This window comes from Suillus fuscotomentosus, assembly GCF_016647785.1.
Source record: "Suillus fuscotomentosus strain FC203 chromosome Unknown F5891scaffold_30, whole genome shotgun sequence".
NCBI classification, from domain to species: domain Eukaryota; kingdom Fungi; phylum Basidiomycota; class Agaricomycetes; order Boletales; family Suillaceae; genus Suillus; species Suillus fuscotomentosus.
This window is the reverse complement of record NW_024539542.1, coordinates 344573-369655: the sequence shown is the minus strand read 5'-3', so window position 1 is coordinate 369655 and position 25083 is coordinate 344573. Positions and strand designations below refer to the sequence as shown.

The 25083-nt window shown below is 48.9% G+C and overlaps 3 protein-coding genes across 3 annotated transcripts; 1 reads left to right on the top strand and 2 right to left on the bottom strand.

The window, feature by feature from the left end:
* Window positions 1–9667: 9667 nt before the first annotated feature.
* Window positions 9668–12397, bottom strand: F5891DRAFT_1036903 (WD40-repeat-containing domain protein). The gene is made up of 8 exons (XM_041361845.1): window positions 12008–12397; window positions 11809–11903; window positions 10754–11753; window positions 10507–10699; window positions 10046–10448; window positions 9899–9988; window positions 9823–9846; window positions 9668–9769 (listed from the first exon to the last, which is right to left on the bottom strand). Exons 1-8 carry the CDS (start codon window positions 12303–12305, stop codon window positions 9713–9715), a joined length of 2160 nt encoding a protein of 719 aa, XP_041225414.1. The 5' UTR covers window positions 12306–12397; the 3' UTR covers window positions 9668–9712.
* Window positions 12398–16354: 3957 nt separating this feature from the next.
* F5891DRAFT_980786 (peptidase S8/S53 domain-containing protein) lies at window positions 16355–19152 on the bottom strand (the record flags this gene model as incomplete). Its single annotated transcript, XM_041377043.1, has 4 exons — window positions 16355–17705; window positions 17758–17858; window positions 17906–18439; window positions 18487–19152. The coding sequence occupies 4 exons, from the start codon at window positions 19150–19152 to the stop codon at window positions 16355–16357; spliced, it is 2652 nt and encodes an 883-aa protein (XP_041225413.1).
* Window positions 19153–19280: 128 nt separating this feature from the next.
* F5891DRAFT_1146541 (S-adenosyl-L-methionine-dependent methyltransferase) lies at window positions 19281–24325 on the top strand (the record flags this gene model as incomplete). Its single annotated transcript, XM_041365029.1, has 20 exons — window positions 19281–19529; window positions 19584–19701; window positions 19750–20152; window positions 20208–20469; window positions 20522–20959; window positions 21005–21114; window positions 21171–21419; window positions 21473–21842; window positions 21894–22197; window positions 22248–22341; window positions 22390–22556; window positions 22606–22646; window positions 22697–22713; window positions 22763–22921; window positions 22969–23239; window positions 23299–23312; window positions 23368–23622; window positions 23675–23715; window positions 23770–23975; window positions 24041–24325. Exons 1-20 carry the CDS (start codon window positions 19392–19394, stop codon window positions 24323–24325), a joined length of 3942 nt encoding a protein of 1313 aa, XP_041225412.1. The 5' UTR covers window positions 19281–19391.
* Between the last annotated feature and the right edge of the window lie 758 nt (window positions 24326–25083).

The following is a 25083-nucleotide window of genomic DNA, read 5'->3' as shown; positions in this document are numbered from 1 at the left end:
CACAAAGATCAGCGACATAAAAAATTGAGATAGATGCCCGTACGTCCGCAAGCCCCGTAACAACAGAGTTAAACACTCTCAATGGTGCGAGAACCTGGGAAAACGTGTCGATCGTATCGGAAACAGATTGTAAGTTGTCGGATGCTGAAACAGTATTTTCCACCATCCCTGAGACATGTTTGATGCCGCCGAGATGTGCTTTGGCATCCACGAGCTTTTCCTTGACAAGCTTCAGGTCAGGTTGTTCAGACTGATGACAGAACTTAGTCTATGATTGAAAGAAAGATGACAACATTACGAACTGTAATAGTCAAACTTGTGTTTGCAACGGCCACATCGTAAGACTGGTCAGAATGTGGTTTAGGAGGGATAGTGGGTAGTGGAGGATCCTGCGGGCGTTACTGGTTAGATCACACACAGAACGTGCCAATAACTGTATATACCTGGCTTGTCTGAAGGTGTAGGGGATCCCGTGCGCTAGAACCTGGAGCTGTGGGTTCAGGGTTGGGAGACTGTCGAGCGCTCCGAGTAGACTTGTGAAATGACTTAGGAAGAAACCTTGATAATCCATTCCTCGAAGGCGAGAGACTGGGCGGCTACAATCATGATTAGAAACAACAGCGTAGCTGTAATGGCGAAAGTCTATACATCACTAGCTGCCCTCCGGCCTCCCTCCTCTGCCAACTGAGGGTTTGAATTACTTCGCTTCAGCAATCCCCAACGCTTCTTACGGCCAGGATTCTCTTCACTCATCGAGTATGTTGGAAGGACGGTCGAGTGTAAGTTTTGAAAGGTTTCTTAGTAACAAGGAAAGTGATGGACAGTACGCAGGATGAACAGGCAGCTGCCGAACATGTGTTTTGAAGCGCCCGACATCGATTGGCTAGACTAGTATATCGATGCACATAACCTTATCGATGGCTGAGGTGGATTAACCAAGACCATCAGGAAACCTCGCCGTTGTTGGCTGAAAATACTGGTGCAGTGATGCTCACGAGTCATAGTATTGGAAGGAAAAAGTTCATTAACATTCATTCACCACAGACTATGTAGTCAGCAAGAGGACGATGATGCGGCAGCATGAGTGAGCTTGCGCGCCTTGATTTGCCTATATTTAGACGGTCCGCGTCGACATCGTTTTATGTAATCAAATCGTTAACATCCAACGTTCACCGGCACCTCCAATCTCGAGCTGGGAAGAATGCGGAAGCCGTTCATTCTGTTGTGAGCCTTCCGGAGCTCGTTTGCTTGCAGAAATTTTCAAGATATGGGTAATCCTGCCTAGGTTGCAGAACGGTATGCAGCAGATTGATATGTATAATTTTGTACTTTTCACAAATCATGAATTTCATTAGGGTTTTAATCGAACTTGTTCTATGATAGATCGAACACCAGTCTTTCAGCCCCAGTTCTACCAGCAGTGGTTTTGAACGGGGCTTGTTGCGATATTGGTAGATACAGAGTACTTCCTCCGAGCGCCCCACTCTGTCGTCAACAGCATGTTCGAGACGTGGTACTGTCGATGCTACTGGTCCTTTGAAGAAGTTTATATCGCTGTGCACCTGGCCGGAGGACTCCACCATTTGCTCAAGAGCGTGCGTGCATGGTGAGCTCGCGTTGCTAACTTCAACACGCACAAGTCGTCATTTCATAATTTTACGTTCTAGTCACCACTTGAAGGGGTACCAAAATTCGACAACGGTACAAAAAAATTTTGCTGACATTTTTCTCGTTTATCGGCTGTTGGCCAATGACAATCAACCCAGCGAGTTCCATTACACAAATATGCGCAACAAATTCAAGGAGTGTTTGACGTTCATCAGAGCACTCATCTCAATAGCATATCGATAGCCCATCACCCAGCTTAACATAATGCTGGAAGTTCGAAATGAATTTACTCAGTCCTGTTTTTGGCCCGTTTCTCCGATTATAATGGCATTTTACAGACATGACAATGATACAACAGTTTCGTGCGAGTATCAAACGCTAAGCTCTCGCCGGTACAACATGATTTGTGTGCAAAGAGACGCGAAGTTTTGCGACTGAAAGGAACAAAAACACGACGTCACATACATAATCAACGGACCTACTAGTATCAACATCTCATTTCAACGTTTCAACGCTCGAGCTAACGCCTGCGCACAAAAGTAACCTTGAACTCAACATGAGCCTCCGTTTACGCCACTCCTTGATCAGCTTGTCGAAGCACTAGTACTGTTTTCTTGCTACAGAATCTCACCTGAGAGGAAACATGTTTGAACATACAAATATAGCTCAGCGTGAGTCTATTATTAGACTCACTCTGGATCACATCGTCCTCATTTCGAATGAGCATTTCTTTCACATTCGATCGTGTTCAATGTGACGTCGAAATGCCTCTTCTGTTTCCACTGACGTGTCCTCTTCAAACATAGGCCTGCTCTCCACTCCAATTCAAGTGAAATAAACCTCAGCGTGCAAAAGGCCTTCCTCCCATCATCGGTGATGTATGGCAAACGATCCCATAATCATCCTGGAATCGTCCTCCATCCCAAAATTTGTGGATTTGGACATTACAAAAATCCAACATCCATCCAGCCCGATACCATCGTGATACTGTTTGCATTCTTAGTGCTACCACGTCGTATAGGTGTGATTGCATTTTCGACTAATCGATTCCGACCCTTCTAGCTCCATCTTCCTCCTGGCCCGAGAGGACTCTGACAACATTGCACATAAGGCGGGCTGTTCCTGCCTCTTGGGATCGCGGCTCACCAACTACTGGCAGGGGCTTACTTACTCTCTCTCTCTCTCTCATCTGCAGGTGACGTTTTCTGTTTAGTCGTGACACGAGAATCCTGCGGATGAATGCCCCAGTAAGCGGTTTGGCACCTAGATTTTTGCTTGCAGCGACGCGGTGAAATATGACATCATACCTATGTAAGTAATCTTTCACTGTTTAGTCCTAACTGCATGGAGGCTGATGGTGCACTCCTAGTGATGGGCATAATTCGCATTGTAGGGACGAGGACGAGTCGCTCCAATTATGGGTTTCCTTCTAAATTTTTACCATCAATATGCGATTTAGATTTGTAAGAGCAATCGAACGTGCTATCATATCTAGTTGTGCCCTCAGTGACTTATCAAGCCAACTTGATCACGGCGCGTTGCCACCCCGCTAACCTTTGCAAACCAAAATCCTTCTGAAACAGGAATCGCAAAGCATCATGCATCGACAAAGAGCCTGTTGATATGTACGACGGTGATTGGTCTCATCTTGCGGCTTTATACCCCGTTCTAATATTACAGAAACAAACCTCTAAACAGTAGTCGACGCCCAACCATCCTTTTCCAACACCAACCTCCACACGCAGCTTCGTCATCATCTCACCTCCCCGATTACCTGTTCTTCCGTCCTCAGCGAAGTGTTCCTTGATATGCTCAGGACAGGCTGATTGCGGACGAGCAGCTACTTACATCTGAACTGCCTATAATTCGTCTCCGTCGAAAGCTGTTCGGGTAGTTGGATAATAGCACCGTCCATGCTGTTGGGCACGGCTTCGAACTTAATTGCAGTGAGCCATCTATCTAGAAAAGGAGGGAATGAGATGCGGTGAGGGAGAGGATGGAGCTGGACGAGGCAAAGTGAGCCTTGTTGAGTGGTGGTTCAAGATCGCATCGAGTTTCAACTTGCACAGTTTATTTTACAGTAAGTAAACGGGGAGGCAATTCTGATGCGATGGGAGGACAGCATGTAAACATAGTGAATGGAATCTTCGTACAGCCCTAAACTTTTCGCGAGTGCGATCCCATTAAGTAGAACGGAATGAATAAGTGCGAGATGGTAAACGGATATCGTACGGAATTTGTAGAATGGGAATAAATCTTCAGTCGATCAACATAAGTACATGCCCAGAGTCCAACTGACAGATACAAACGCGAAGACGATGCGACCTATTACTGATCGCGACACTTGTACCATGATGTGCCGTGTGCGACACGACTCAAATCCAGCTGCAGGGCATTGTCGGCTATCACCAGAGTATTGCCTAGGGCATACATCGCAGGGTGGAAATTGAGCGGGATCCAGAGGAGAAGTTGTCCTTCAGGACCTATGACCCATCCCTCCTCGTTCGGGATGTAAGGGACTGGGGTTTCAGATTCGGACTCGGACTCGGACTCGAACTCAGACCCGGACTCGGAGGATGATGAGGATGGGGCTGGGGCTGGAGCTGGGGTTTTAGACTCGGACTCGGAGGATGAGGATGGGGCTGGGGCTGGGGCTTTAGACTTGGAATCTTGGAGAAAGGAGGAGGCGGAATGAAGGGCGTGAGTAAGGTCGGATGAGAAACATATTGTAGGTGCTTCAAATGATTGGTGCTGCTGGATTAGAAATTCTAGATCCCACACCCGGATGGTCTTGTCGTCTGACCCAGACACGATGCGTTTGCCATCAGGCGAGATTGCAACAGACCAAACGCATCCGGTGTGCCCTCGAATTGTGGCTAGTGCCTCGCCAGTCTTCATATCCCACACCCGGACGGTCTGGTCAGACGAGCCAGACACGATGCGATGACCATCCGAGGAGATCGCAACAGTGTGAATCCAGTCAGTGTGGCCTTGGAGAGGAGAGCCCACTTGCTCGCCAGTCCTCATATCCCACACACGGATGGTTGTGTCTGCTGAGCCAGATACAATGCGAAATACATCCTGCGAGATTGCAACAGAGAGGACCCTACTAGTGTGACCTCGGAGACGGGCACTCAATACCTTACCAGTCCCCATACTATCCCACACCTGAATTGTCCCGTCACCTGAACCGGACACTATGCGATTTCCGTCCGATGAAATTGCGATAGACCAAATCCAGTCAGAGTTCCCACCGAGAGGATATCTCTCGCCAGTCTCAATATACCATACCTGGATTGCGCTATCGTGTGAACCAGATATGATATAAGTTCTATCTGGCGAGATTGCGACAGACCGAACATAGTCAGTGTGACCTTGGAGAATACCTGATGCCTTCCCAGTTTCTACATTCCACATGTGGATATTGTTGTCAGCTGAACCAGACACGATTCCCTTCCCGTCCGATGAGATTGCAACTGACAGAACAGAGTCTGTATGCCCTTGAAGAGAGGGAACCAATGCCTTGCCATTCTCTATATTCCATACCCGAACTGTCGTATCGTTTGAGCCAGACACGATGGAGCATCCATCAGGCGAGATTGCAACAGAATTAACAGAGGCAGTGTGGCTTTCGAGGGCAGCAACGAATGCCTTGCCTATGGTATCGGCATCCCACACCCGAATCGTCTTGTCGAGCGAACCAGAGACGATGCGACTTCCATCCAGCGAGATTGCGACAGACCGAACCCAGGAAGTGTGGCCTTGGAGAGGGGATCCTATTGCCTCGCCAGTCTTCACATCCCACGCTCGGATCGTCTGGTCAAATGAACCAGACACGATGCGGTTTCCATCTGAAAAGATTGCAACTGATGTGACAGCCTGAGTGTGGCCTTTGAGGGGGGTAGCGATTGCCTCGCCGGTCTCCATATCCCACAACCGAATTGTCTTGTCTTCTGACCCAGACACGATGTGTTTGCCATCAGGCGAGATTGCGACGGATAAAACACCTTCAGCATGGCCTTGAAGGGGGGTGCCCAATGCCTCGCCGGTCATCATGTCCCACACCCGGATGGTCTTGTCTGCTGACCCGGACACGAGGCGTTTACCATCCGGTGAGATTGCGACAGAGTGAACGATGTCCGTGTGGCCTTGGAGTGGGGCACCAAACGCCTTTCCAGTCTCCATGTCCCACACCCGAATTGTGTTGTCCCACGAACCAGACACGATGCGTTTACCATCCAGCGAGATTGCGACAGACGCAACCCAGCTAGTGTGGCCTCGGAGGGGAGATCCTAATGCCTCGCCAGTCTTCGCATCCCACATCCGGACCATGTGGTCCCACGAACCTGAAACAATGCGATGACCATCTGGCGAGAATGCAACGGACGTAACACATGCAGGTTGGCCTTGAAGAGTGGCACACAATACCTCACCAGTATCCATATCGCACACCTGGATTGTTCCGCCTAATAAACCACACGCAACACGTTTCCCATCTGGCGACAGTGCAACTGAGTAAACCTCATCATTCGCACGGAGTATCTTCTCCATCTGAGGCCAATTTTCGACATGGCCAGCGACGATGCGGGGGGTGCAAGGAAAATTTGAGGCGAACTTGCGGAACATTCTCGACTGCGTAGGAGCGAACGACAGAGCCGACAAGTATAAATGGGGAGTGCTGCGTAAAATGGTGGTTGCGAAAGTTCGGACGAAACGCAGGGTATCCCTGGTGGCGTCACTAACGTGCGTAAACTCGGCATGACCCTACGACCAACCCCGCTACTCGTGAGAATTCTTGGGAAAAGAATCAGCTTGAGCTACTCACCGAAAGCCACCTTGCCATGGATGAGAGGGTCACTACTGAGCCGCCGAGGTTTTTTGTCAGAGCCAGTGCTTCCAACCACCAAAGAAGGCGCTCTCCGTCGAAGAAAGCTTCAACTTCATTGGCTAGCGATGATTCGAAGGACACGGCTGCTGCATGCATACCCCAGAATCGACACGAGTATGATAGCTCACTCGAAATAGAGTCCTTGACTCGTGTCTCCAAATCAGGGACGGAAGAGTTGGGCAAGTGAGAATTCTCTAGGGAGCAAATGTTGAAGCGAAGTCCGTCCTTCATGACCTGAAGTGAGGCAAAGGCAAGGTCGCTCTGTACCGATGATGTATCAATGAAGAAGTCGTGGCTCCGTGATTTGTCAGTGAGAAAGTCGTAGAAGGATGCGTGGAGGGGGCGTATGGGAGTATGCGAATCCGAGGTGCCCGTCAAAAGCGACCCCAGTGGCCCAACGACCCGTTCCATTTCATAATCGCAAGTCCCTTCGGGAAAACGCAGTCGCATAGCCGTCAACGCAGGCATGGGAAGTGGTTCCAACGAGGTAAGGACTTGTCCCATCACTGAGAAAAACACCGGGATAGCTTCCTTGCGCTCGTCCTCCGGCATGATTTCTTCCAAGATGCGTGCATACATATTATCCAGCAGACGGGTTCCTTTTTCAGACGTTCCAGTCATCACAGCTTTTGCAACGGCCCACCGGACCCACGCCCACTTTGTTCGTACCCTTGATGTACTCACAGGCGAGACGAGCCCATTCAAACAGGCCATCAGATTTCAGAGCGAGCGCCTTGAAGTGCGCATCGTTGAAGACGTGATGCAGGTCTTCGAGCTTGTGCGAGATATAAAGTTGTATGTCGAGTGCTGTGGATGCAGACGAGATACCATCCAAAGAAACGTGGCGAACATATGGGGCGACGTGCAGAGTGTCGTGAATGTCTTCGAGTGGACGGGAAGTGATGAGAATGCGGAAGTTCGCTGGGAGTTTGCATGGTTGTGAGGTGGAAGTGTTCAGTTTGCCAGCGAGCAGACGAAGAATTTGTTCCCGAGACTTGGCTTCCCCGCTCTCGTCTAACGCATCAATGACTATCAGCACGGGGGCAGTGATAGCATTTGAGGCTATGTCGGTCGGTCCGACGATGAGTTCCTGCCATTGTTTTATGATATCTGGAGTGCGCTTGAGTCCGTCGTGATCACGAACTGCTTGCGCCAAGGCTCGTCGCACGGTAGGGCTGCAGTCCGCCAATTCCCTTGCGATCGTCGTGAATACTTTGTCCTGACGCCGATCCGCTTGCCGGGCACGATCAAAGCAGAAGTATGAACCAAGACCACCGTTTGCGATATACCAGTTGGTTATTGTATGGGCGACAGCCGATTTGCCCTTGCCTGCTGTGCCAGACAACCATAGAACGCGTGGAGCGCCCTCTTCGGTGCTGCTGATCCAATTCTGAATGTCCTTCAAAGGTCTTGCCGAGTATTTGGCAAACAGCATTTAGACGTATCCAATCCGGTGCCTGTGGCGTACTCCATCCCTACGAGGTCCAGAATCTCGGCTATGCCAGGGGTCAGGGAATGTCAGATAAGCTTCAAAGAGACCTGAAAGCGTCTCTTACCCATCCGGTGGACGATCACGACGGTGTCACGAGCCGCTCGGTCTCGGAATTGCTGCATGAGACCGTCAAGAACATTGCTGTAGCTCTGAACCGTTGCGTCCGTTTCATCGAAAACATGCTTGCCGAGTCTTATCCCTATAAAAGCAGGCAACATTGAGTCTCAGGGGACGAAGTAGTGGGATCAACTCACAGGCGCTCTTCGTCTCGGAGTAATGGCTGATAAAATCAGCGCACTCCAGCGTCTGCTGCGCTATCTTTCCATATATCGCTAGCATGGATTGGATCTTGGCCAATTCCTCCTCTTCCGTGATGAAAGTATAGACTTCAGATATCTTCGAGAGTAGACTGGAAACCGCGACATCGCGGTCTGCCTGATCGAGAATAATCTGTAACCGAAAATTCGTCGACCTGCAATGGCAATGATCGAGAAAGAAGCCTACCTTGGATGCATAAGTGAAGATACTCAGTGCCACCTTGGCGTAAGGATGGACCTGCGTGTGAATGTCAGTCATGTACCGAAAAGTGATAGATGACTGTACATTTGCGATTTCATTGGCAATGGAGTTGAATGCCTTCAAGGGTTTGAGCAACGCGGAGAACGTGTTGATTGTATCAAACACAGATGGTAGGTCGTTGATCGCCGAAGAAGCACCTCGGACTTTTGCTGGAACCTGGCCGATGCCTGCGACACCTTTGGTAGCATCGGCGATTCTTTCGTTCACAAACTTCGGGTCGACATGTTCGGCCTAAGTAAAGACGTCAGCACGTCGTCGAAAGAAACGAAATAAAATATTGCAAACTTCGTTGGTCGAACTTGGTTCCACAATCCCAGAATTGGAAGACTGCTCGCGATTTGCTTCAGAAGTGGGAGCGGTAAGATCCTGTAGAGGCGATTAGTAGCAAACAATGGCACGCTCCCTGGGCATGCTCAGAATTGAAATTGGACATGCCTTGTTGGACTCAGTGGGTTCACGGTTAGGAAACTGTCGAGCGCTTCGAGCGAAGCGCTTGGTCACCTTGCCAAAGAGCTTGCGAACCGACCCCGAGGATCGTCCACTAGACCCATTCCTCGAAGGCGAAAGAGAGAGAGAAGACGGCTGTGATGATTAGAAATAATGCGAAGCTCTTGAGACGGAAGTTCATACATCTTGACTGGCTGCTTTCCTGCCTCTGTCTTCTACCGAATGTGGGTCTGAACGTGGCTTCAACCACTCCCAGCGCTTCTTCCGAGGAGGATTGTTTCCATCCATCTAGTAAGTGGGAAGAATGGCTAGGTGGACAATGTTTTGGTGAAAATGGAACGAGGAGGGTGGCACGAAAGAGACAGGCGCTTATCATACACAGCATGTTTGCGATTAATGATGAACGTGGGTTTGGAAGCGCCCGCTGTCGATTTGCCGGACTACTAATATTATCGAAAGCTGAACAGGCCAATCGAGTAAAAGGCCGCATCAGAAAACCTCGCAGTTCTAGCACGCGACGAAGAGAGAAGGTGTGTGTTCATGCGCTGACGTCATGCAAGTCGTGGATGTCCACTCTTGTAGGCAATCGCCTGCCTACAACGCCCGATCATTTCTGTACTCACAGCATTTCAGGCTCAATCGATAAGCAATCTAGAGAGGAGGCTTTCCAAAATACACGGTATCGCATGATTCTAGAGCTACAATTTGATGAAAGATGTATCAATCCCATGTGAAAAATCCCAAATACAGATCCTCTGCAAGGTGCCCGGTCAGCTTTTAGGCTGATACTGAGAAGCATACACCTCACCTGATCCTCCCCGCACGAAACAATCTGCATAGTTTAGGATTCAATCAAGTTAAACATACAATTAGAAATCACGGACCTTGGTACAATCAAAACCCACACAAAATATCCTTCCTGTGTGCCCGCCATTCAGGTCAGCAACCAGCGCCCCTGTCTTCCTATCCCACACCTGTGTCCACACAAAGTCATGAGTCTCGTTTGTTCCCTCCGATTCCATCCAACATACCTTAATGGTTAAATCATAGCTCCCACTGACGGCAAACTCCTCCCCAAGGGCAACGCTCCGTACAAGGTGAGTGTGTCTTTCTTGCTCACGCCGTGCAGCCAATCCATGTGACCCACAAGCATGACACACGACAGTGTTTGCATCTGGCCGCGGGGTATCAGGCATGGATCGTGTCAGGGATGAATGCAAAAAGAATGGCGCCATCCCCTGTCCCGGTATCATTGCAATATTATCTTGAACATGCGATGTCGAGGAGGTCAAGGTAGGAACCGTGGACGAGGGAATAGTGTTGACCTCAGGGTTCGTCGACCAGCCTTGCGACGATGCTATGTCAAACATGCGCAAATGCATGTCTGATGAGCCGGACAACAAATATGGGGGCTTGAACTCGATCGAGGCAATGCTGAAGACGTTATCTCAGTAATCATATCTACTGACGGAAAATTCAGGAAGAGCTTCACCCTCGTGCATGGTGTTCCTCAAAGGTGCTGATGAGCGCGCCAGTGTTTGCATTCCAAACGCGTATGGAACGGTCGCCAGAGCCAGACACTATCACGTCACCAACGACGGAGACGGCGTTAACAGCTGCACGATGTGCCCGAAACACGAATTGAGGCTTCAACGACGGAAACCCATATGTTCTGACAGTCCGGTCTTGGAATGCAAACGTTCAGTCAATCGACAGATAGAGCCGTAGATAAAGCAAACCTTTGGAACACGTCACCAGCCTCCCACTATCGACACGAACGCAAAGCACGCTGTCAAGATGATCTTGCAGCACCTTGACCAGCCTGTCCTTGCCGAGATCCCATACAACGATACGCCTATCACTCCCTCCACTCACCAGAAATCCAGCGCTACTAGGCTCGCTTGCCAAAGCCTCCTCTCCATCCCCCGACTTCGCAAAGTCGGAAGATACGCATAAGCTCAGGACACTAGAATCATGCAATTCACCAACCACGCGCCGTACGCGGTCCGTGCGCAGATCCCACTCCCGAACAGTGCGGTCCTTCGATCCTGTAAATAGCACCTGCAGGGGTGCGGACCGGCCATCAAGCCCTGCTGGATACGTCCATAACCAAAGACAATACACTGCAGCGCTGTGTCCGCCGGCATCTGCGCCAGGCAGTATACGCCTACGATATGCACCCTGGCAGAAACGATTGTGTAGGAGCACGTGCGTCTGATGGAGAAGCTTATAGTCCGGCGCAAGATGCGCACTTCGTGGCAAAACGCCATGCTGCGATGTGATACGGGATATCGGGGTGATGGCGCTTGTCGAAGAGGAAGATAGCGCAGCTGAAGTGATAGGTATGAGGAGATGCGATAGACCCTGTGCTTCGATATCGTCGATGTTCATCGGCATTGACGTCCAGTCTACTGAGTCGTCCCCTATGAAATCGATAACATCTCCTGCGCCTTCACCGCTCCCTTCGTCCTCATCCTCTTCTTCGTCGCCCATACCTTCATCTTCATCTCTTTCTTCGCGAATCACTGCATCCGCAGGATCTGCATCACCAAGTCCATCCCAAGGAGTGGGCGCAGCAACGTCCATGCGCCATTCCCAACCGTGTGAATAGCAAAGACGACGCCAAAGTACTTGGTCTGTTGCGAGGGTGTGCCAACGTTTAGAAACAAGAGAGCACGCGAGCAAGGAAGCCGCTGGAAGATATGTGAAAATGAAAAGAGATAATTCTGTGGGAAGGGCCTAAAAATAATTGATTTATCAGTCAGGGCTACTGAACAGAAAACGTCAGACTCACCCCTACGACATCGAACTGCAACAGAGGGGTCATTCTACGCTGCAGACTCGCAAGCACAGAACGAGGAAGACACTCGAGGAGCTTGTAAGTTATTTCTGTGAGCGTTCACGCGAGTAGGGACATCGCATTTGAGTGAGTGAGGGGTGCAAGAAATGGAATGGTTAAATGTAGTTCCTCATTCTACAGATCAGATACGAACCTTCGCGCTCCCTATCATTCGATGCCATGGTAGCCAGATGCCAGTCAAGGCTCCGTGCGATGCCCTTGCCTTTGACGTCTATCGGTGACTCCATCCAGATACCACCTGATGTGATTCGTTGCTCATGGATAATTACACCCTTGTTAAAATGCAAGCCAGTTCTGTAGTTCGCTGGTGGAAGAGCCGTCCCTAACTCCGAGCTGGTCGCTTCATTGGCAGTGCTGCAGTGTTGTGAGAATGCGAGCTTGAGCCCTTTGATATCTGCATCTGAAAACCCGTTATCATTGGGACTTATCATGATTTCTGGTAGGGAGTAGATGCGCTGTAGTAGTACAGGAGGTCTGGGTGCGCAGCCAGTTGCCTCTAGAGAGTGTATGTATGCTCAAACGTGAAGGGAAGTTCAAGTGTGGACCTAAACCGTAATGATATGGCCTAAAATGGAAATCTATTCTTTCAGTCATATAGACATCTCGACAGCCGCCTTTTTGTAATCGTACCGGGGCCAGCGGGCACATCGGGGTGAACGATATTTAAAAGAGGTTTATATGTTGTACAAAATGTGAAAACAATATTTGATATTTAAACTAACATAAAGATGGGTGCACGACTTCAAATTTTGGTGGTGTTTTGTGTGTCATCCAAAATATCAAATATTCACAACCATATTCCCACAGACAATATGTCAACAAATATAAGAAATATAATCAGATTTTCCATGTCTGCTTCAATTTAAAGTTTGATTCTTACATAAAGCTTTGGAGAAAACTTGAAGTTTTGCCAAAGCTTGACATTTAAATCGAGTTTTAATGTCATGTCATCTGTAAAACTTCAAGTTTTCTCCAAAGTTTTACATGGAAATTGAACTTTAAGTTGAAGCAGACATGAAAAATCTGATTATATTTCTTATGTTTGTTGACATATTGTCTGTGGGAATATGGTTGTGAATATTTGATATTTTGGATTACACACAAAACACCACCAAAATTTGAAGTCGTGCACCCATCTTTATGTTAGTTTAAATATTAAATATTGTCTTCACATTTTGTACAACATATAAACCTCTTTTAAATATCGTTCACCCCGATGTGGGGGCCCCAGATATGCGTTTACGTGAAAGTCTGCATGGTAAAGTTGTCGAGAATCTCATATTTTTCGTACTCTCTGACATGGTGTGGGGCTGAAATAATTGACTGAGGAGGTAAGAGAGTTAATCTTATTATATTCGCCAAGTTCCGCTACTACGAGTAATTTCGCCAGTCATGCACGGGCCATGCCTGAGCATGTCGGTCTACATCAACGTGAAGGCCTGCTTATTGGGTCTGCTTGCTGTCGTTGCCCCAATGGCCTAAAAAGATGGTTGCAATGCCAGACAGATAGAACAAACGTGACACCGGGTTTGACTCTTGACATCAGACACTCTGACAGATTGTCTAGAACATACTATTGGCTAACAATCTGACATCAGTTTATACGACCCATACCTTTGAGTAGAAATCACTTGATTGCATGCTTGCGAAAAATACTCGACTATGATATCGGGCGCGCGCGCGAGGAGGTCCCGTATATCTGAAACGTCTCTCGTAAAATATACTGCACTGTGTGGCGTGGACAGGAATCAGAGGTGGAATGGCGTGAAGTGTGCGTCATCCCAACAGATTGCATAAGTGTGGAGTCCTTGGGAGGAAGTAATACTTACTTGCATGAGAGGCGGGCCACAGGCAAAGGCACGATGATAGACTCTGGTTCAAAATCGACCCGATGAATGCGAAGAGCAGCAAGTGTCGTAACATCATGAGATTGAGAAGGCCCTGCCATTCTCGTAAGATTGCTACGATAAACTGAGACGTCACTCCCCTCTGTAACATCAGACGTTTCCAAGTAGATCATGGAACTGGTGAAGTCAATAATAAGGACCAGTAGTGGGCGGGCATGCAAGCATTGTAGCAGGCTGCAACCTGGATGCACAAACCCAGGGTGCAGAGAGCCTGAATAATGCTCAGACTGATCAGAAGGTTGTGAAGCGAGCGACACACCACTCCATGAAAGTTCAATGAAAACCACGCGTCTGCAGCAATGATGCAATGGCTCGAAAGAGTGTGGATTTGATTGCCAACATAGACTGAGGCTGTGGTAAAGAACGTCTATGGAACCATCACGATGTCTACAGCTGCACAGCAAATCAGACGTGTATTTAATAACGAGGACAGGATATTCAACGATAAGACCACGACCCACCATTGCCCATGTAAGCGTCTGCTCGCCGCGCAACGCTTCTGCTGACGGAGACAGAAAAAGGCTTGGAGCTCAAATGACATCCAGGATCCATGGAGACGATGAACGCGATTCGATGATATCCCAGATTCACGAAGACGAGGCATGGTTTCCCTTCAGAGACGCTTTCCCCTTCAGCGACGTGTCCTCCTTGAGTGATGTATTGGCGATATCTACCACTCACGATGCATTATTCAAAGGGTCAGTCCTCCTCAAAGGCCATGAATCCTATGTAAGGGACATAACATTCATTCCTGGCAACCGTCTCCTCGTCACTTGCTCTGAAGACAAAAGTATTCGGCGATGGGATTTGGACACGGGGAAACAAGTGGGAAAGCCCTTGTTGGGTCAAGATTACGTTGTCTGGGTAGTTGCAGCGTCCCCTGATGGACGTTGGATTGTGAGTGGAGGAGGAAATGGAAGCATCCTGGTCTGGGAAGTGGCGACAAAGAAGAGCGTGCCGATATCATTCAAGGGTCACGAGAGTGGCGTCGAGGGCGTCGTATTTGCACCAGACGGCGAGACATTTGCAAGTGCATCGATAGACGAAACGGTACGCGTATGGAAGAGGGAGACGGGCAAAGTACTCCTTGGACCACTCCAAGTAGGCAGCTGGGCATACTCAGTGTCGTACTCCCCGGATGGGACAAAACTAGTAGCAGGCACCCAAAAACGCATCATCATGTAGAATCCAGCAACTGGAGAAGAATTGCTGAAAATAGAACAGCGGGCATTCAGAATCGCGTTCACTTCAGATGGTCACCGACTCCTGAGTGGAAACTGGAAAGACATACGAATATCAGGTGCTACAACCGGAAACATCATCAAACAGTTCGACGCCCACACCCGCCACCACGTCACACGACAGGACGACGCGGTTCTTTGACCTGACCACATTCAAACCCATCGGCGAGCCACTCGAGCATCCTGATGAAGTCTAGGGTGTAGCCTTTTCCGAGGACAGCCAGCTTATCGCCACAGGCTGTCGCGACAAGCTCGTTCGCACATGGACAGTTCCTCAAAGTCAATCAGAGGAGTCCCAACAGGCAAGCAACTTCCGTCTTTTTTTTTTTTCACCATCCCTAAACATTCTTTCGGCAGGAGATCTCAGACTTAACATTACCAGACGATGAATTTTTTAATGTTGGTCCTCATCTAAGTTCATCTTGAAGCATGGCTGAACACATCTCCAGATTCATCCGCCCCGCCGTCCCAACCACATTCCGTACGGAATGGCACAGCGCTCTGCACCACGGTCTCGCATCATGGCGTTAGTAAATCGGCTACCATTTCGCAGGAAATCACAGCAAGCATACCCGTCGGCCGGACATCTCCACCACCCCCAAGGGGCACAATTCCTACAGCACCTTCCTTTCCGTCGGTCGATGCCCAGTCCGACCCAGCCACGAGTCGTCAACGTCGCAGCTGGGCACGCTACGGAGGTAAGCTGGATCTTATTGCTTCTTTCTTGTTTGATGTTTAGCACTCTACAGCGTGTCGTTATCTCCGTGCCTCATTACAAGAAAGCTAATGACACTCGACGCCCGTCTAGAGAAGAGCCTGTATTGCATGACACGGCGCAAAGCGACACAACATCCGTTGTCTCTTACGCCGATTCACTCCCGAATGTGCATTGGGTCATGGCATTCCTCTGCTACCTCTCCTGCTGGTCTGATGGCAGACTGAGGATACCTCCTCGATGGGACTTGGAGCCCACCCAGTCGTCACACCAGCATAATGGTGGGATGCTCACGCTCGCAAATAGCTCATTGTGATTTCACTTCTATCCACTTGCGTTTCTTGAATTTTCTCTGTGTCTGCATTGATTGCTTTGATCTCGACACTTCTATACATGGATACCAAATTTGATGCCACAGTTGTACACCATCATCGCTATGTACTTTTGGCCCATCGTAGAGATGGTTCTACACAAGCAGTTGTAGATAGTGATGTATCCTGACGTCCCGTTTATAATGCTCGAGTGGTATGTAATATGGGTGTTGACGAAATACGAGATGCAGCCCATATCCAATACGCACATAAAGGAAATGCCACCACAAAAATAAATTATATAGATCATGGTGTTTGAGAAGCATGCTCCCAGCTCCCGTCTCCGCTGCCGCTGCCGCTCCCAGGGCTTAAAGATCTAACATCAGGACTCGCATCATGCTCCGCTTGAGGCTCGTCTCTGTACACAAGGGCAGGGCCAGCAGCTGATGGCTCGTCGTCGTCCAAGAACCCAGAGTGAAACCCTACACCATGCAATCGAGTCTCCTCATCTGCATCCTCGTCATCCGACAGCTCCCCAAACGCATCATACAGTTCCTTGGCACGGGGCCTGCCTTGCCTTGAGACCGAGTTCATCTGCAGTTCATCGCCCGCACTAAGCGCAGCGTACGCCCGATGCTTCACGCGGCGTCTCCAGAAGAACACTGCTGCACCAACACCAAAGAGCACTACTGCGCCAATAGCGCCGAAGAACCATTTCTGGCTAGACACGAGGTTGGACATGTCTGAGAACCACCCTTCGTCTGGTGTGGGCGTCATCGTTGCGGTCGCGGGTACGGACGGGGATGGGAACGCAGGTTTGTTGGCTTCGCCTTCGGCAGTACCGTGATCGTCTGGGAGACCAGAAGTGGGCTTAGGATGGGATTTGCTTGATGTCGATGTGGGGATGTTAATTGCGTCGTCGTCAGCTGTGGAAGGAAGCTGATACTCTGAAAGCGGAAGAACGTAAGTTGTTAAGACACTGGGATCGATGGATGAACCCCAGAACATGAGACGCCAGCCATGGAAGGTTCCATTGTGCCCTTCGGATGATTGATCAGAGACCTTGAGCGTCCAGGTGCCAACCGCATTTTCACCCCTACGAAAACACTTAACAACCTTGAATGAGTCTTGTAAAACACAACAATCATACCAGTGCTTGACGGACATGAATCTCCACCCTCTGAAACCAGTCCTGTCGCGGTCGCCATCCCGCTTAGCTGCAAGAACGCTGCGTACCCCACCAGGGCTCGTAAGCTCGACTTCGACATCCCCACGCTTGGTGTGAGATATCCAGACTCTAACCGTCACGTGCTCCAACCCCTCAAAGTTGTGCGTGTCAAGCATGTCTTGCGTCACCGTGAACGAGCTCATGACACCTCCAGGGATAATCAACTGCCCGCCTTCCATGTCCCCGTCTTCTGTGAGTAAAGTACCGTTGTTGATTTGCACAGCAGGAGGGTGGAAGCGCGCTTGCGGTTTCACAAGCTGCCAATCCTGTGCTGCTTGAATATAGGCATAGGCATTGAGCTGCCCGAAGCCATATTTGTACGAGTACATCTGTCCAGAAGCCATGAGTCCCCAGTCAGGATCCTCAGGGTTTATCATCTGGGCGGTTTTCACGCAAAGATGTTGTATATCTCGCCATGTCAGGTCAGGCCTGTCATGAAAAAAATGTTAATGCAAGTCCTGTGAAGGGATAAAAGTCTCACCGAACTTGAAGCACCAACGCAAATACACCAGCAGCATTGGGGGCGGCGGCGGAGGTGCCACCGTGATTGCTGGAACATTTATTATTGGTGTCAGTAGTGACCTTCGAATAAGTTCAGTTGGCTTCGACGTGCGGAATCGCAGGCTTACAATATGTTGACCGCTCCCTGAACTGTATGCTACAACCATATTGGCAGAGCAGGGTTCAGAATAATATGGGTGTAGGCCTTTGAAGTCTACGGCTGAGACTGTGACGGAGTATATGCTGTTGGTGTACCCATCAAAATTGCATTGGTCTCCTTGCGCAGCCCCGTTTCCGCTGGCAAAAACGTATATTGAACCTTTCCCTTCCCTACCGTTTTGTACGCCATTTACAAAAGCTTTTTCGATGATATATTCCGGCGCTTCCATCGACTTGCCATCATCAGGTGGTCCCCAACTGCAACTAAAGATGGACACATTGTGCAAGCCGTAGTTCAAGGCAGCCGCCTCGTCGGAGTCGGTTATAGGTCCAGATAATATGCGTACGCCGGCAACTTTTGACTTGTAAGCGAGTCCGACACCGCAGACATCGTTTTTGACTGCGGCGACCTGACCAGCACAGCGCGTGCCATGATTATCATTAGAAAGAACTGGGGTGGGCAGATCGGTGTGGTCGTTAAAGTCATATGAATTGTCAGCATCCTTTGAAAAAATCAGCGCCGAAATGAATCACACAGAGTATGGCGCACAAAGTTTTCAGCCAAGTCCCGACTCCGGTAGTCCAATCCATCATCCACCAACGAAGTAATGATACCTTCCCCCGTGATGCCCATTTCCCACACACCCGTCACGTTCATCATATGCTCGGGGTACTGGTCGTTAACGATATGCCATTGCTGTGTAAATAGGGGGTCAACAAATCCAAGTTGTTCTGCAATGATCTCAGAAGCTTTCGGTTGAGGGTCGCCGGGAGTAACGGGAGGTGGTGCACGTTCTAGGAAAGAGCCGTCTCGCTTTGTCCGTTGGCGGGGTATCTGGGGCGATAAATATTTTATGGACGATAATATGCGATGTGCACGGGCTTGGCGACCCGCCCGCGGATATAAACTAGTGGAATGGGCTGCAAGGGTGGCCAAATCCTCGAACTTGCGAAGGACTCTGTCTGATACTGTCCTTGGAGAAACGCTGGACACGAGCTTTGCGGAGCGCACGAGCCATATGTTTCGCAATTCCCCGACCTGTTCGACAAGTTCCACTCCAAGTTCTTCGGTGCATTCATTTAGAGTTGCACCTGCGGAAGGGTAATGCTCGAGTACATAATAATCGTGTGTTGTATAAGAGCGCTTGGCTGGCTGTGAAGTGCAGATGCATTGCTGAATCAAAAAAGCTAGAAGAAGCTGGAGGGGCAGTCGCATGACAGTTGTCAACAATTGGGAATGACTGCGAGCGATTTTGCTACCGACTATCTCGGATAATTATACTATTGCCACGTGCCAGTGGTAACAAAGCGCAAACAGAAGATCAGCCCTCGGTCGACCCCCCAAATCATCCTGTTTTGTTGCTAAACTTTTCGGTTAAGTATAGATCCCTTAGTAGTTGGTATTTGTTACTCCTGAGCCTTTATCCTCGTACGGTGACCCATCAAGCATAATTTATGTCGAAGAAGCGGCACTTTGGGCCCATGTCTTCCCGCACATCGTCCTCGAAAACGGCCTCGAAGAGGGTCGCAGAGCATGAGCCCCAGTCCTCACGCGTCGGAAAGAAAAGAAGGAAGAGGTTACTTTCACGCGTAGTAAGCTAGCCACTCCATGACCTCAAGCTGATATAAAAAGGTGGTTGTGAGCAGGTTGATTCAGACGCATCAGAAGAATCAACCCTCGTTGTACGCAACTCGTCCGTGCTCAATGAGGTGGCACAGCCACCACAACAGCATTCTGAACCAAAGGAACTCGCATCACCTGAAGGCACGTGTATTTGAATATCTCGCATCGTCTCCTTCACATTCGTTTTAGAAACGCTGATTTATGTCCCTCCCGACGACGAATATGACGAGGACGAGAACTTTCAGGTCATAGGCGAAACCGACCCCACTGAACAGTCTGACTGTGGCAATTCTGAGGGTGTACCCGTACGCATATTAACAGATTTCGCCATATACGAGTGCGCCAAACAACAGCTAGTGCCTATTGGTGAGCTACTTAACGTCAACCTTGCGGTGAACAACAAGATGTACCGTGCCTCGGGTTTTGTGAAATCTCATATGGATGTCGATGAATACTATGATGATGACTACGACGATGAGGATAACAGGAATTGTATGTCTAACGACGAGGATTGCCTCCAACGGATTCGTTTGACAGAAATCCGGAAGTTCACGATTCACGACATACGACAGCGTTCTAGAGAACTCGACGAGTAAGTATTTATCTATGATACTGACATGGTTTGCAACTCATTTGGCAATATCCAGCAAGTTCTATATTCTAACGGAACACGCTTGGTATATTCTCCACCTTCCTTCAGAACAATATGCCCCCTTCTTTCGTGGCTTGTGGCTCAGGCATCGAGTCGCCCATCTTCTCGTGTCTATGGCCCTGGATAGCCCACGGTTGACTTATGAAGACTTTGTTTCTTCCCTTCACATAACTCCTGACTCGCCCGATGAAGTTTCTGTTGCATTAACCATCATCGGGCGTGAGCTCAATGAGAATGACCTACAGTCTGCCGATATTGTATGTATATCTATGTTTCCTGTTGTTGCATCAGTCTCTGACTGTCGAACAGAAATCTTATGTTTTCGCAACACTTGACGAGCTTCGCGATGACGGAATCTACGTTGCGCGCACTCCGGTAGTGAAGGACATTGTCGGGCAAGAAATGTCTTATCACTTGATGGAGGCAACTGCTCCCCCCTCCCGTTCGCGTGCCCAGCGCCCGCCCCAGAGTCGTTCATCGAGTTCCGGTAATATCGAGAAAGAAGTTCTTAAGCACAGGAACAAAACCGTCGCAACACCCGTCGTCGGAAGGGTCGCACAACGATTATTCGAAAATATTAAGGTTGCTGGAAAACTCATGGAAGAGGACATGCATGTATCGGACGACGTGCCACGACATCCCTCTATAATACACGCCACCAACCCGAACTCTGTGCAGTGGCTGGACCCTGTGGATGACCGTCCTGGCTTTTATGGTTCTGTTCTCGTGGACGAAGTAAATTATTCAGTAAGTTATTTTTTGCTTCTCGACAAAAATGTTTATTTGCCTCAGGTCGGAGATGCTGTCATGGTCGTACCTGGAGAAGACGAGGATACTGCCCGTGCGAAATCCTACAAGTACCAGCCCTCTCAGTCGACGAACAAACTCGCAAACGACTATTGGTGGGTTACGACCTTGTGCTCTTGCTATGTCATTTGTGTTCATTTTACCTCAAAAGGTTTTGCATGATTCGGTACTTCTTCGAAGACGAGGGCGTCAAGAAGTTCCATGCACAGTGGTTCACACACAGCTCAAAGACTCTCCTTCAAGAAGCGGGACATCCACATGCGCTTTATCTGATGCTCTCTGAATGCAGTGACGTCGAAATTGATGCCATATCACAAAAATGTAATGTCCGTGAACTGCCAATGGACAGCTTTCAGCCAGATGAGTCAACTCTCGATGACGACAACGACTTTCACTATGGGTATGCAGCCTCTTTCAGCGGTGCTTCGTGTGACACTGAGCACGGCCCCGCAGACTTATGTTCAACAGCGTCGAGTCCAGTTTCGTTCGGCTTTCAGACTTGGAAACTCAAACACTTCTCAGCTTCTGTGACGACCATAAGCAGTGCCTCGCTTGCGGTCACAAGGAACGCGTATCGAATTTCACTGATTCACGAGCCCTTCGAGATGGCTTCTCTCATAATGATGTCAACTATCACAAGGGCGACTTCGCGTATATCTCAACGGGCCCTAATAGTGTCTATCAGATTGGTCAGATCGAGGACTTCAAAATGAAGAGGGGCAGGTGCATTGAAGTCATCACTCGACCCTTTGGGCGCTATAATGATATTGCCCGGGAAGTCGGCCGTGGCATTGACAAACCAAAAGGAGCCACTTCTGATGACGTAAGGGGATCACCTGCACCCTACTTTCTATTTCTAACTCATATTTCGTAGCGGCGCTTGTTCCATTCGAAGAGCCAGGAGAAAACAAGACCTGATGATATCCGTGGACAGTGTTTCGTCATTCATGAAACAGACGATGCCGCTATCGATGCATGGGTCATTCACGACGATCACTACTACGTGAACGAGTGCGCCGATTCCCTCGACGTTCGTACGTTCGATGACCTAAACCCATGGTCAGGAAATGAATTCCGGCACTGCGTCCAATGCCACAAAGAGCACAAAGCTAATTTAGTACGCCGGGCTCAACAATTGCAGAGGTTCGGTCCGCTTCGAGGGCTGGAACTTTTCGCTGGTTTGACTCTATTTTTTGTTGTTGTGACTGATTTTCACGTGTACTCGAAGGTGCGGGTGGCCTTGGAACCGGATTGGATATGTCTGGCTTTGTGGAGACAAGATACGCAGTTGAGTTTTCTCCAGGAGCAGCGAGGACTTACAAGTTGGTGCGCGTTTCATGCTCGACGCGCTTGTGTTGATGTTGTCTCAGGCAAAATCACCCTAATGTGACGGTGTACAATCAATGCACGAATGTATGCCTCCAGCATGCTATTGATGTCGCAGATGGGAAGAATCCTCGCCCTCTCCAAGCTTTAGGAGATAAGAAGCGCCTACCTTCAATGCCTAAGCCGGGTGAAGTTGATTTTATTTATGGCGGTGCGTAATGATTCACGTCATCAGTGGTGATGTTTATTGTGTTTACTAGGTCCGCCATGTCAATCCTTCTCAAAGATGAATCACGCGAAGGTAAAGCTCAAAAACGTTTCCATACATCGTAGTGACAATCTTGTTCCTAGAGAGAAGACGATATACGGTGAACACTACGTGCGATTGGTGTGTCTGTACTAAAAGATATACTGCAGGTCTACGCTTGTCTGCAACATGATCGCATACGTAGAGTTTTACCGGCCGATGTACTTCCTCTTGGAGAACGTTGGCGGGATCTTGGAGCATGCATTGAAGGAGAAAACTGTCGCTTCGGGCGTTGTGAAATTTATTATTGCCGCCCTTCTTGCCTTAAAGTATAATTTGATACATTTGCACTGTTCGATGCTGATCTTTTTTGCAGCTACCAGATCGAATATAATGTTCTTCATGCTGGAAACTATGGCGCGCCTCAAGCACGCAAGAGGGTTCTGTTTGTGGCGGCCAGGCAAGGTGTTCCCCTACCCGATTTCCCGATCCCGACACATGTCTTTCCGCACGCAAGAGTACAGCGCGTCAAGTTGCCTACTGGTGCATACTTAGCACCTGCTTCACGCTTGAAGTATGGCGATAACAACACTGACCTCTCCGCTCCGCTACATTTCGTCACGATTCATGAAGCTATTGGTGATTTGGTATGGTTTTCAGATATTCCCTTTTTGATAACATATATTCACTTCAGCCTATTTTGTAGCCTCCGTTCGACTGGTATGCACTGTTGTTTCAAAATTTGGGAACCTGGCTTATTCGAACTTGCATTCAGGGTTAACCCACACACCAACATCTCGAAAACTGCTGCTGACAAAGCGGTGGAGCGCAAGCGTAAAGATGAGCTTGGGATCCCATCTTTTTCACCGCTGCATTCTGCAGGAACTTCAGAGGACCCATACGCTGGTTATTCGAAACCATGTCAATATCCTAGTGGGCCACTATCCCGTTACCAGAAGCTCATGCGACAAGGAAGCGAAAAGCTTCAATACCATTATACGAAACGCTTCAACGATATTATCATTGAACGGTACGTTTTTGCTGTCTATCCTGGATTGGTGCCCACTGAAACCCGAATTCAGGACTGTAAACGTGCCTCTGAGAGCGGGAGCTAATCATTTTGGTAAGTCAAGCTACATGATTTCTGGCTGCGTGGAATTCACTGCGAAGGCCGTAGACCTACCAAAGGAGCTGCACACTGGACTCTCAAGGCACGAGAACGCTAGGACGAAATACAAAGGCGAGACGCGATGCGTTCGTATTCACACATTGGCTGATCCTTCGACAGCCGTCTATCAGCGGCTGGATGCAGACATGTACTTCTCGACTGCACTGACTACAGTGCTACCAAATAATAAGGGTGGTCAAGTACTGCATCCTTCGGTATGCATTCTAGTTATTGTGTTATTGTTGCTTGGAATCTGACTGCTTAACACTTTGTATGTCAGCAAAAACGCATTCTTACGGTCCGTGAATGTGCACGCGCGCAAGGATTCCCAGATTACTACGAATTCGTCTCAGTGAACAAGGACAAGATGTCAAAGGCTATCGATGATGTAAGCCTTTGTTGCGTGTTGCGCGCCGTTCTACATATGACATGTTTACAGCAATTCAGACAAATCGGTAATGCAGTACCTACATCGCTAGCTTCGGCTCTCGGGAAGGCTTTAGGCGGGGCGATGTCCAAAATGTGGGATGCAGAGCCTAGCAGAGATGCGAGCCCGATTCTATGATGGCATTGATAGAAGTTTGAGCATGCTTGTATTAGTCTCTCGTTATCGCTGACGGCTGATTATACCTTAGTAATACCCGGGTTCATAGTACCTTCGGCGTCTGTGTGTTATAGATGCGTAACTGTTACGTGGTGCACGTTGATCATATGGAAACCTAATGGAATGAGTAGGTTTGCCCCAGGCGTCAATATTCTTCTCATCCACCCTCAAGATAATTCTGCACATACGTCTAAGCTCCACCTCTGGAATCCTCGTCTGAAATTCGATAGTACATGGAACATTCGCTCAGGAATTAAGAACATTGTTATCATTGGCCCGGGCTACCTTGAAAGTCCCTCTACGCTGAATGATCATCAGAGCTTAACATCCCGTGGCAGGCCGCGGTGGGTATTATGGAAAAGCAGGGGTGGACTACTAGCTGGTGGACCTCATCGCTGCCGGAGAGATCCTTAGTACTCGCAAACTAGTCATGGGATTTTCACCCGCTGGGGACAAGTATATACCATCAGATGCGTAGGTGCGTGGTAGCCACGATACTATAAATATTCAAACGACCCTCATCTTGCTCGCCAATGATGACCACGACGACTGCAAATGTAGACGCGTGTTCCCAATCAAGCACAATGACTCGGATTGAACTTGAAGGTATCTGGATTCTCCAGTGCACTTCATGATCATTTTTTAACTTGATTCCTGTAGCAGACCATCTCAGGATAAAAGCGTCCATCAGAAGTTAGGACGTGCTGGACTCTTGCGTG